At 40.4% G+C, this 13886-nt stretch overlaps 1 protein-coding gene across 1 annotated transcript in view; it reads left to right on the forward strand.

The window, feature by feature from the left end:
- Positions 1–12899, forward strand: part of LOC102569771 (uncharacterized) — a 70678-nt gene extending 57779 nt beyond the window's left edge. The window contains 4 exon segments of the mRNA XM_059726201.1: positions 6955–7081; positions 10108–10369; positions 11670–11860; positions 12453–12899. Of these exon segments, the coding sequence (XP_059582184.1) occupies positions 6955–7081; positions 10108–10369; positions 11670–11860; positions 12453–12779 (907 nt within the window). The 3' untranslated portion in view covers positions 12780–12899.
- Positions 12900–13886: the final 987 nt, after the last annotated feature.

Genomic DNA, 13886 nt, shown 5'->3' on the forward strand with positions numbered 1-13886 from the left:
ATGTTGCCCTTCCCCACAAAGGCTCAGGGTAGCTTACAGCAAGAGAAACAGAAACTTAAGAGTGCAAGCAGAATAAATAATATAAAACAAAACAAAGACCACGAAACAACATCTTGGCCTAGTTTTGATTTCTAAATTTCTAGCCAAACACCTCCTTAAAGGTAGTGGGCCTCAGAAGGCAGGGAGTTCTAGACTGAGGAGAAAATACCAGAAAATGTCACCACTGAAACAAATTGCCATTATTATTTGAAATCTCAGACAGGAAACCAAGAATAGCATTTTGTTCCAACTGAAGACCCTAGGAGGGTAAGAAAAGTCTTAAGAACTTCAGGGCTGGAGTAGTTTATAGAACTCCACCCAAGAAACTTCAAAGACAAGTGAATTCCTGTGATCCATTGCGGTTAGTAGAAACCCAAAGAAAAGTTTCACACCTGTGGAAATCCCCTCGGCTCAGGCTAGGTTTACAAGGCCTTGAATGATTCTGGCAAGTGTTTTCCCATTTCTAATGCAAGCAGGTCAATTTAATTTCCTTTGCAGATTTGTTATGAACATTTTACAGTGCTAGACCTGAGTTCACATAATGTACTTCCATGAAGTACGAAGGGTCAGTAAATCAGATGAGTGAAATTAATCTGGAAACTGCCGCCCTCAACAGTGTGGGATAGATGACATACCTCCTTCACCACATGTTCTGAACAAACAAAACACAAAGAAAGAAGAAAGAAAAAAATACCAGAACCCCTAAAAAACGAGTGGAATGGATGGAAGGATTATATTAGAGATCTTTGTGGAAAAGACTGAAAAATTGGTACAAGTCAGCTTTATCCTCTTTACTTGTTCTTTATTGCCTTTATGATCCATCATAAAGGCTAGGGTGTTTTAACAGACAAGTTCTCTAGGATTCTTGCAATTTTGGATAACATAGTGTGGTTTCTTGAAGGCCTGATGATTCTAATAGGACAGATAAAAGTGCTGCTGATGAACAATGGAGAAAATGGCTTGTCATCCATTAGTGTTCTTTTCCTGTTTAAAAAGGAAATGTTACTCAAAAGGAAAGAAAGAGGGAGAGAGAGACAGAGAAGTCTATAAGCAGTTGCAAAAAGATTCTGGAAGTCAGGGGAATAAAAATAAATAAATAAACCAACCAACTAAAAAGAAATTTTCAGGAAATAACCTTTACAACTCTTTTGAATATTATTTAACTCATTATTTAAAAAATGTGTATGTCCCCATACTCATTACCTTAATATTCCTCATATTCCGCAGATAATTTGAGGAAAAATAATGCAAATATAAGGTTTTGAGAGAGTTGGGATTTTTGTTCTGTGTTTTTACACTGTGAATAGACCTTACCACATTCAGAAATACATGTAACAATAATTCCTTTGACCACACATACATGCACACACATAAGCTATAAGATGTTCAAACAATTTCTCCTACTGACTAGAAAGGAAGGGGGAGCAGGAACAGAGAGGTTTCTACTTTTATTTCTGTGTTTAAATATTTAAAAGCTTCTCAACTCCACTGGAGTTCATCTAAAGGAATTTAGCCTTAAGCATTTGGAAGACATGAGAGTGCACTGCTGGTTTTATGTTCTTTTGCTTCAGAGGGACTACTTTTGTGAATTCAGAAGGTGGAAGAACACAAGTGGGGAAGCAATCCTTTTAAAATCATAACCTGTTGAAAAAATAGGTTTCAACACACATGCTAAAGCTTAGCTTTGTTAATGCCCAGAAGAGCCAGTAAGTGAAAAGAAGTACAGGAACATCTCTAAAGGTTAATGCAGTCATATGATTTACATAATGTAGTTACAAATAATCTGATTGCCAGCAGATCTGAAGTGAAGGGCAAACATTGTCCTTATTGCATTTCTAATTGGATGTTTTGATCTTGTAACAGGTGACTCATCCCCTGGTTCCGTAAATGTACACAGTGCATTTATTGAAGCCATTTACCAAAAATCCTGGATAAAAAGTCAATTTTCTAATTTATCTGTCATAAGGCTTAAGGTTGAATAATTTATCAGCAGAGTTTATGAAAGGTTAAAAATCAAATGACTTGAAGCACTGCAGCTGCGGATCTGTAGTATGTAATATACTCAACACTTTTTTAATACCATGTGGGCAAATCGTTATTTAAAAACCCATATATTTTCAATTTTTGGAAAGGCATCATCATTAAAGGTAACCAGGGATACGGGTGGCTTATAATAGAAGCCTTCTCTGTGTGCTTGTCTTTTTCTAAAGGATATTGCTTTTGAAAAATAAGGAATTAGTATCTAATTCTTTTGCCACTTGATACAGAATTGTTAAAACTAATGGTGGAGGATATTTTTCTGTTGGTGATGCATGCATCTCAGACAGACCCTAGGACTTGGATTGAGCTTGGATAGAAATGGGCCTGGGCTGCAAAATTTCTGCCGAGCTCCAAATTTTCTCCAAGTTATAGGAAGTTCAGATCCAAGGACTGGTTTGGCCAATTATAGATCAAGATTACAGTAGCTACAAAGTTTAGAATTGGAGCCATGTACATGGGGAGGTTACGACCAGATATCTAAATCTGGATGTTGAACCAATACTTAGCTAAATTATGGCATGGTGCCAGAACCTCTGGTCTGAAATCTTTGGGGTAACAATATTACTTGAAAGACTTACAAGGCATCTACTTCAGTGTGGCCAGATATACTACCAGCATAGTCTTTCATAACAATACATATTTAGTACTAGAGATGTGCTCAAACTCACGTATGGGTTTTGGTTTAGGTCCGTCTCTAACTAATCCTTCCGTTTCCAAATAAAAATGATGAACTGCAAGATGAACATTTGGTACATCTCGCTGCTAGAAGTTCACATCAAGGTTCAGGTCTGCCCGTAGCTCATCTGAATCACCCCTCCTTGTTCTAATTTGAGCACCCAGTTAAAACAAAAACACAGGGTTTAGGCACAGTGAAAAATAGGCTCCATTCCTAGAACAGCTCCATCATGCTTAAGTGACTCTGCCTACAGTCACTGCTGTGTAGAAGTGGGAGGCACAGTAGACCCATGTGGCCATTGGCCTGTACCTAGGAGATATAGGATTACAGACCTTGGCAGGTGCACAGAACCCTCTCTTCCCTTGCTGGAGGGGGCACAGCAACTTGAAAAGACCTATGGCTCAAGATTAGCTGATATAGTTTTGCCCGTGAGATGTTAGATGTGCAGGGCTATACTCAGCTATCCTGTAGTCAGATGGAAATCTCAGTGAACCTTAGTGAAAGATATGGCAACATTAATCAATCAATTAAGCAATCAGTGTTGTTGCAGCACCCAGAGGCCCCTGCTTCATTATGCTAGGAAACCTTGAGATCTCAATATTTCAATAATTTCTTGTGGATCTGTGTGGTGTCAGATCACTAGAACAGGCTAATAATGCTAAATCCCATCAAAGCTATAACTGCAGCATAGAGTGGCTGATGTACCAAGGGCTGCAATATCACCAATTATTCAACATGTTAAAAATAGATATAAGGGACAAAATGAACCTGATGGCGCAATGGAAAGAATTCTTTTGAGCAGGAGGGCAGTATGGTGGTTATTCTGATGCTGACAGTGACTTCAGATTTAGAAGGGTAGTCTTAACTGTGGATACATTAGAAGGATGTTTTCTTTTGAGAAGGACAGATCTCTGGCAAGAACGAGGGATATTTCTGATCAGGTAGAGACTGAGCTTTGAAAAGCTGAGAGACCATGGGCATTTCCTGGGATGTAAGGATTGTTAACACAGGGTTAATAGCCATAGTGAATGGAGGCACTTCACAAATGAAAGTGTCTGAACCCTTGAAGTAGGTCTGAACAAGACTAGCACAAAGAGCGTTGCTGTGAATTGCTGGTCCTTGAAATGGAGGGAGAAGCTGGTAAACATGGTGTTCCTTAACTTGACTCTCTGAAACTGCATGCTACATTTTCAATGTGCAATTTAATACTTGGCAGCTGAGCTTTTAAAAGTTTGCAGAGCTGTTAATCAGAGCGGAGTATCAGAAAGAGCTCTGCTTACTTATGCACAATGAATATTGGAGGATTGGTACGATCCTGTTTTACATTAAGAGTGTGGGCTTACTTCTCAGGCCTCACTTGGCCTCTTTCAGCAGAGCAGAGAACTACATTTTGTTGTTCTAAGATCATGTAATGAATAGCAAATGTTTGTAAAGTATGTACTATGTGTTGTCATTGAGGTGCTCCTTTCAGTCAGGATGTGTGGAGAATGCTAAAAAGCTAATTTAGATCAATTTTTAAATTGTTTTTGCATGCTACAAATATGGCTTATTTATATGCCAGGCAGTACACTTTTTTTACTGGACATGGGGTATATATGTATCCATTCCATAGGTATTACTCAATATAAGCAAGACCTGAGTTCTTACCCTCCGAAAATGCCTTGCAGCGAATAACGTCAGTCCAAGGGGGGTTGTGGTTTCCTTGACGTGTTAAATTAACGGCCCACACCCAGCCTCCAGCTACTTTAGTTTATCTCCAATTAAAATAAACTACTAGGCATATAAATATAAAAATGTATTTATTTAGGGAATATCAAAAGTTTCCTGCCCTGATGGGTAATTCATAGATTCATAGATGTTAGGGTCGGAAGGGACCTCAATAGATCATCGAGTCCAACCCCCTGCATAGGCAGGAAAGAGTGCTGGGTCTAGATGACCCCAGCTAGATGCTCATCTAACCTCCTCTTGAAGACCCCCAGGGTAGGGGAGAGCACCACCTCCCTTGGGAGCCCGTTCCAGACCCTGGCCACTCGAACTGTGAAGAAGTGTTTCCTAATGTCCAATCTAAATCTGCTCTCTGCTAGCTTGTGGCCATTATTTCTTGTAACCCCCGGGGGCGCCTTGGTGAATAAATACTCACCAATACCCTTCTGTGCCCCCGTGATGAACTTATAGGCGGCCACAAGGTCGCCTCTCAACCTTCTCTTGCGGAGGCTGAAAAGATCCAGTTTCTCTAGTCTCTCCTCATAGGGCTTGGTCTGCAGGCCCTTAACCATACGAGTGGCCCTTCTCTGGACCCTCTCCAGGTTATCCGCATCCCTCTTGAATTGCGGCGCCCAGAATTGCACGCAGTACTCCAACTGCGGTCTGGCCAGCGCCCGATAGAGGGGAAGTATCACCTCCTTGGACCTATTCGTCATGCATCTGCTGATGCACGATAAAGTGCCATTGGCTTTTTTGATGGCTTCATCACACTGCCGACTCATGTTCATCTTGGAGTCCACTAGGACTCCAAGATCCTTTTCCACTTCCGTGCCACCCAGCAGGTCATTCCCTAGGCTGTAGGCGTGCTGGACATTTTTCCTCCCTAGGTGCAGCACTTTACATTTCTCCTTGTTGAACTGCATTCTGTTGTTTTCTGCCCACTTGTCCAACCTGTCCAGGTCTGCTTGCAGCTGTTCCCTGCCCTCCGGCGTGTCCACATCTCCCCATAGCTTTGTGTCATCTGCAAACTTGGACAGAGTACATTTGACTCCCTCGTCCAAGTCACTGATGAAGACATTAAAGAGTATCAGTCCAAGGACCGAACCCTGCGGGACCCCACTGCCCACACTCTTCCAGGTCGAAACTGACCCATCCACCACGACTCTCTGGGTGAGACCCTCCAGCCAATTCGCCACCCACTGGACTGTGTAGTCATCCAAGTCACAGCCTCTTAATTTGTTCACCAGTATGGGATCATAGAAATATATGTAGAAATACATTCACATTGGGGGTTTCTAAGAAATATGAGATTATCATCAAGAAATATCAACATATTTCTAAAACCACAGGATTATGACTTTTCCTCAAAAACTGCAGCTATGGAGGAAAACTAAAATAAATGTTGAGAGAGCAAAAAACTATTCACCTGTGACCCAATAGGGAGTTACTTATTTACATAAATTAGCTGATTGGCTTAGAGGTAACTGAATGTATCCAGGGAAAATTATAATAGTCATTTGCATAGATGATTTGATTGGTTGGCATTGCTCCTTCCTTAGTGTTTACTGCTAAAGGTAAACAATGGAAATGCCACAATTTGTCACATGACTATTTTTGACCAATGAGAGGCCGAATTTTCTTCTCTATAATAATGTATAACTACCTCACAAGTGTTGATTGCCAGGCTTTTAAAAATCTGGTTAACTGTAGTCTTCCTTCCAAAGATGAAAGCAGACTTCCTGTCTCCTACTGGCAGGTAATCAGAACCATTGATTTTTACTCAGTAGATCTGGGAGGATGGTTTTATGATTGGGTCATTGAGACTCAGAACTGTGCCAAGGGAAAATGATGGGAGATCAGAGACCAATGCAAAAGGGAGGAATTTTGTACCTGTTGTATCCAGTCATCTCACCTTGAAACATATGGTTGCATTAATTGACCCTAAGCTGAAACAAACTGTCTTGCATTATACCTGTCACTTTAGTAGTGATTTATGTGAGCCTGATGAGGATGGTAAAGTTTATAGATATACTTAGGTCTTGGACACTCGATTTTTTTCTGTGCTTGAAACTGAATAGGAGCAGAGGGTACCAGCAGATACAAATGCATCTTAAATGCCGTTGCATAATTATAGCCTAGGGCTCTAATTTAAATTGTTTTACAGAACCCAGAATTGTTGAATCTCGCCTGGGGGGAAAAGAAAACCTTGAATTTTTTGGATCTCTCAGACTAATTTATGATATCATGACCCATCCACTTTCCTCTTCAGTGCCTTGGTTAGTGTAACTTAATACAGACAATAAGGTTGTCACACTTCCTTGGAGCTCTTTGTAGAGTAAGTCTCTCTCTCTCTTTGCTTGTCTGCAAAAGAGACAGCGTGGAACATTAACTTCAGTAGAATTACTGTAGATTTTCTGTCTCAAAAATGAGGGTCCCTCTTCATGTAAAATTTTAAATTTTTCTGACAGATTTCCCATTCTTTGTACAACCTGAAGCCCCATTACCATCCTGATACAGCACTGTTGTGTCTCTGAGCTTTCAGTTACAACCAGTGGAACCATGTTTTCCAAGAAGGCCAGACTAAACATGCCTTGCTCAGAAAACTGGGAACAGAAGAAGCAGGTGAGTACATCCAGAAGGAATGTGAGGGTCAGCAGGTGGGTTATTGATTTTTCACTAGTAGGCAACAACCTGCAGATAATTCAGGACACTCTACACAAATATGTTGAGAAATCTCCCTGGGTACTCAAATGAGTCCAGAACTAAGTGTGCACAAATGCTGAATTCACATTCCCCATGCAGCTGGAAGATAACAGGAACTGTTCCCTGCACATTTAAACTAGAAGGCCTGTTAGTTGCTACTGGCTGAGGAACTGGCCCAGCTTAAGGGGTAAAAATAACAAAATGAAATGACACCTGGCAGCCTTCCCTACCTTTTCTGATGACACATATCAAGCAGAACATGGAGAAATCAAAAGTTGTGCCTAGCAATTGCTCAGTTAGTTCCAAGGGATTTGTATTTTGTGGAAACTAGGATGTTATCACTATTTTAAATAGCCATTCAGGTCTACAATGCTGATCTCAGTTATGTTTTCCCCCTATGCAAAAATAATTAAAAATGGTCTGTTTTCTCACTTTGTTATATCAGTAATGCTAGCGTAGACATGGTATAATGTAAAACTGATACAATGAACAGTGAATCAGGGCACTGTGTCAGAAAATGAACATATTCACTTGCTCTGTAACACTCTGCATCTAAAATGACATATAACATGGCAGTTACCCCACAAACACCCCATATCCCTTCTCCCCTCCAAAATGAGCAGAGTTACAGTCTTAAAGATGCAATACATGGAAAACAATTATTTCTCATTCCAGTTACTAAACTCATCAGATGTGAAACACTTCATACTAGGAACAGTCATGATTAAATATTTCACATCAGTGGGGGCTACTGTTTTTTGGCAGACATGCCACAAATGAGTCCTGCACCCTGCCCAAGTGCCACTTGATCCCTTTCTCTTACCCAATGTATGGCTCAGCTTTCTTCTTCCTGCCTTGTGCTCTATTCCTGATCAAATATTCTGGTTTCTGCTTTGCCCTGTGTTCCATGCCTGATCTGATGCCCTAGTTGCTGTTTCCTGCTCTATTTGCCACATGTCCCACACACAGAGGCTGCTAGTGTCATTTGTGGCACCCATGCTGCAGATTGCACTCCTTGCCCCACTCCCCTCCCCAGTTGCACACCCCCCAGAGAGAAAGGGTAAAAGGCACCTTTGATTTTGCCTCTTTTGCTTTCTAGCAACCAGGTAAAACTGGGCTGACACTCAAATGCACTTAGGAGGGTGAGGAAAAATTAGTAATAATTTTCATATCTCTTCAGTGTACAAACCTATTGTTTTTATTGTATGGAAGTCACTTTATTATGCTTCGCAGTTTAGTGCAGTGATTTGCTAGAAGGGTGCTGTGGGATGTCACACAATGCAAGCACTGTTAGGTATGTAAACAGGAGTCACAAGAGAAACCTAGAGATTTAAATAGAAATCCTCAATGTCAAACACCTGCTAACCTGCTTTGGTCTTTCTGAGTTCTTTGCAACCAAAGAATAATTTTATTATTTTTTCTGTGGTAAAAAATGTGTGAAAACTAAGTGCTGACATTTTCCAAGGCATGCTGTGGGTCTAACAAAGTTGAGAACAACTGATTTACCTAGTTTAAAAGGACATGCCTTAAAACAGTAGCTGAAAGCAATGGGTTCTGATTTTCTCTGCGTATAGATAGGATTTCTATTCCTTTACAGGCACCAGAATACTAAGGAACAGATTCAGAGCTGGTGTGCTGTTAGCATAGACTCATTGACTTCACTGAAGCTAAGCCATTTAAGGCAGCTGAGAATCTGTCTTAACCCTTTGGAAAGCCAAGTAGATCCTTCTCAGCGTTGGCTTTACTTGTCAGCTGATGTGCTTTTCCTGTTTTGCCTCAGTCAGATGTCTTCAAGAAGGTGAATGGTCCACCCTTCATTAACTCTGTCCGTCACTTGGTTTCTTTTAAATACACCTCCATCAAAAAAACCCGCTCATGCCTCAAATCTATGTGCACTGGGGCAAAGAAAGGAATGAAGATCAACACTAATGTTACAGTCATCAGAGCACAACCAATTCTGACTCCACATGAACATCAGAGTGAGTAAAGTGGGACAGAGAAGTTTTTGTCTGTGGGAATAGGAAGCATAACTCAAAAAAGTCACGGGGAAAGCACTCATTCAGTGCAGAGTGACATGCTTAGATGCTGTGGAATCTCCCTGTAGTCTCACCCTCTGAAACTGGCTGTTAAATAAACCTCTCTCTCTCTCTCTACTTGAGAGGGATGATCTGAGGACTATGACACAAAAACATAATTTAATCTTTCTAAGACTGAAAAGATTCAAGAAAATAATTTGCATTCTCTCTAAAGCTCTAGATTCAGTAGAGGAAGAGCTGCCTGTTGTTCATCAAACACCTGATCAGGTTATATTTTTATTCTATTAAAAACTCCTTAGAAGTGAAAGCTGTGGTTTGCTTTATCAGCAAGAATAACTAGAGTTGTGTAAGCAGCTGCATGGCCCCATAGTGGATTAATGGCTGTAGCCTTTTTTTCCAAGCATATTGGATCAAAAGATATATAAAAATTTATTTTGCTTCTGAACTCTTATAAAATCTGCATAAAATGAAGTTACAGGCCAAGAACATGTAATCCAGATTGTTTCAAACTGTATAATTGTAAGGATAATAATAGTAAGTACACTCACGTTTTCCATTTACTGTAAACTAGGAAAGGATGGATTGAATTGGATGGCCCAGATAAGCTCCAGTTTTTGAGAAATGTGGTTCTTTAAACTGAATGATTTTCTATTGGAAGATTAGATCTTGCAATAAATAGAGCTTGATAGCCATTCAGGACTCGATAGTTCTTTTAGTTTGAGCTGGTACCTTATGCCAAAAATGGAGTTTCTTTGTGTTTTGTACTTTAAAAGGTCATGCCACCTCACTAGAAGCCTAAATGTAAGTTTAGGAGCCACCATTTGGGAATCAAAGTTTGAAATCTGTGCTCCAAGTCTTCTTTTTTCTGTTGTGTAAAACAGTCATTCCACCAACTACTTTTTTTCTCAGGTGGTTTCAGATATCAAGGATCTCATGTCTTCTCAAGTGACAGATGCAAAGATAACAACCATCAGAACAATGGGAGTGATGGACCTGACCAAAGATGCACACCTCTATGACAGCTTGGAGACAGCCAAACCAGACTCAACCAATAGCATGACCCCTGTTGCAGAATCACGATCGAATCTAAAGGACACAAATAAAGCACATACAATGCTGGAGAAGTTTGAAGAGATGGTGAATCTCTATTTTCCCATGCCTGGTGAAATGGGTAAGAACTTGTCTGGATCACACTCTGACTTAGAATTTCGAAGGAACCCAAGGAAATTAAATGACTCATCAACTTCCAGTAAGATTTGGGTGTCTAACTCTCCCATGTCCTTTTAAAGATTCCAGTCTTGGTATCCATATTTCCCTGCCCAAACCCAAAGTAATAAACCAGCAAGGATATTGCGCCTGCATTTATAAGATCAATTTGTTATTGCTGGGATTCTCACTAAAACTAGTTTAAAGCCAAAAATCTCTTTTATTTCAGTCCTTACTTTCATCCAATTACTTCTCTGTGTGTGGTGTAAAAGGAAAACAAATATCAGACTGATGAAGTAGGATGAGTTTAAAATCTGTCCTTAGGTCTGGGTCCACTCAGTGGTCAAGAATTATTATGAAATATATTTATTTTCCTGAAGATTCAGTAAAATGCACACATTTGTGAGAAAATATCCAATCTCTATTTTTAAGTAAGTTCCCAGGCTATAATTAGTGCAGGTTATATTTACATTCGGTTGTATACTTTGGCACTTGGGAAGATATTAATGCTTCATTAATAGTGAAAAAGAGTGTGTAGCTGGGAATGATACTCTCAAATGTATGCCCTGGAGACACAGCATCTCAGTGTTACATGCTGAAGGAACAATGCTCCTTGTTGAAAAGAAGATGGTAGAAAATGGGGAGGGGGCGATTGTTAATTTTTCAAGGAAAGGGCTACCCACTTTCAGCAAGGAAATTGGTTAAAAGCCCTGGATCTGGGTCTAGTTCCCAGATCTGCCCCAAAAATGCAGTGTCATATCTCAGTTAATGGGGATCTCAGAACAGGAGAAATCTTTTGTTCTACCCATTGCCCATATAGATTCTAAGTTCTTAGTGGCAAAGTGTATATACAAAAAGTAAATGAAGTTTCTATCATAAGAAGTCCTAATTACTATTGGAGGTGCTGTAATACAACAATAGCAATAAAAATTTTACCTAATTTCTCAATCCCCCCCCCAATCATTAATGGAAAACAGTGGGCCTCAGGATTAATTTTTTTAAAGTTTTTGGGTGCTCAGAGATGCAGATGGATATCCACCAGGGTTTCAGAAGTAAACCAGACACCTTAGTACTTTTGAAAAATCTCACTAAGAACCAATCGACCATTTAAGCACCTAGATACTTTATAAATGTGGCCCTGAGTGCCTGAGATGGGCTGATTGAACTGCCTGGCATCACATTGTCAAGTAAAGATTTGGAAGTAGTCAGTCTGGTCTAATGCCATCTCTTTATCTGGCAGAATAATCTCATTTTTTTTCTTTCAGTTAAACCCACAGCATTAGCAGACAGGCATGGAATAGCCTCCGTTCAAAAGCAAGAAGATTATAGCAGTCACCTACTTGTGTATTTGCGAACCATAATGATCAAATTCCAGCAATATGCTTGCCAGTGTTCCCAGGGAAAGGTGAAAGATGCCAGCCAAAGAGTGTGGGAGGCTCTTCAAACCAGTTGCTTGGTAGGAATGCAGTTCTTTTCTTCTTCATTCTTGTCTCAGGGAGATTTTGAGCTGCACTACAAAATAATTGCTCTGCTTGAATGGTTTCTGAATGTTCTCACTCTTGGGATGTGCTTGGAGCATATTACAGGTTCCTGGAACCTGCTAGTACAGTGGCTTCCAACCTTTTTTTAATTTGCAGACTCCTAAAAAATTTTGAGCAGAGGTGCAGACCCCTTTTGAAATTTCAAATGGGGATGCAGACCCCTTCAAATTGTAAGCGTGGGCATTCACATACTTTTGACTAATCATAGTCATCTTCCACAGACCACAAGTTGAATACCACTGTTCTAGCATATTGGCTCATTGAAACACTTTGTAGCTCCACTGTTTGGAGGGCAGAGCTATAACTGTGTGTGTGCTTTGAGTGATATAATTTCTTCCAGCTCTGGTATCAAATGAACATATAATTCCTGATGCCTTTGTTCAGATCAACTATCTAACTAAAATAGCTTGTTATTGGGGGGAGAGAGGGAAAACTAGTATAGATTTCTCCTACTTCAAAACATCTCCCTAAAAGTTGTAGCTCACAGTGTTAATTTGCTTCCTGCAGCTGCTGAAGCATTGGATCATAGCTCTGATTCATCCTATCACCCATCTTCTGAAGAGCACGTACCTAGGCCTACTGTTAAGCATAGAAGAGTTCCCCATCAATTTTCAGGGCGAAGTGCAGCAAGTTTCTAATGCCATGGAGATGCTTCAAGCTTCATTCTCTTTTTCTGATTCCTTCCTGGATTTGCCTAGAAGAATCCTTTCCCCAGCGTGGAAGAGACTGATCAAGAAGTATGAGAGTTTAAGTGAGCTTCAAGAGAATGTGGTGTACAATGCACCCTGGTCTTGGTTTGTGGCACCCTTCAAAACCTTAAGAGGTAGAACATAAGCAGACTTCACATAAACAGATATGGATAAGAAAGTGCAGATGCCAAACAAGGAAACCATTTAGACTGTGGAAATTTAGAAACAGTTGAGAAACAGGACTAGAACTCTTGAGTTTTGTGAACTGGACTCTGAGAGCTGTGTGCCAGAATAGCCTGGAATTAAATAAATCAATCAGATTTTTTTTAAGGTCCCCTCTCTTCCTAAACTTGGGGGGGGGGGGCAAGGTTGGGGGGCAGGTTTAGGGGCTAAAAATAGGCCCGTCAAGATCAGGGGGTTGGGAATAATGTATCCCTGGGGTTGAGTAGAGTGGCTAGGTTTCTCCTCACTGGGATTGAATTGTGAACACATATTAGCATTCACAAGATTGGGTTAACCATTTCTAAATTCAGATTAACCCGATCTTGATCTAAATTAGTGCTCTTAATCAGATGCACTTTTTTGGGGGGGGAGGGAATGATTTAAGCCATCTGCACATCTGTATGTACCTTTAGCTGTGCCCTCTTGTGCCTTGAACAGCTTGTATATGTACCAATTATTGCCATATAACATGTTCATTAATGCGCCTTAACTACAGCACATTAAAAGTTTAGTGCCTGTAATAACAGGTACTAAGCTTAATGTGCTGTAACTGGTGCTACTGTGCATTAGCACAAACAAATGCTTTTTTTGTTATGCTTAATGGTCATTGGACTAATCTACTGTGCATTAGCACAGTTTTTGCCAGCTGCACTAGTGTGCAGTAGAATGGGCATTAAGCATCTTGTGTAGATGCATCCAATGTGACTTGCCTGGCTATGCTGGAGTGAAAAGGGAAATAATTTGAAAATCATTAGTCTGTGGGGAATGAATCAACATGGTCTTTGGCTCTGGGCATGCTACCACCACCTCAATGCAGGAGGAGACTTAAAGAGACAACAGATACATTACCTCCCGGCCTGTCCTAGAAAATTTGCATAGCACAGACTTGCTTCTTCCTTGCTTTGCACCTTGTCACTTACAGCAGTAACAAGTGAGCATAAAACATTGTCACAGCAGATGACATGTAATAATAGGAGCAAGGCCTGTGCAAAGCTTTGGTCACTGATTCAATTCGGTGAAGATTTGGCCT

Source organism: Alligator mississippiensis, chromosome 4 (assembly GCF_030867095.1).
Source record: "Alligator mississippiensis isolate rAllMis1 chromosome 4, rAllMis1, whole genome shotgun sequence".
Taxonomy (NCBI): Eukaryota; Metazoa; Chordata; order Crocodylia; family Alligatoridae; genus Alligator; species Alligator mississippiensis.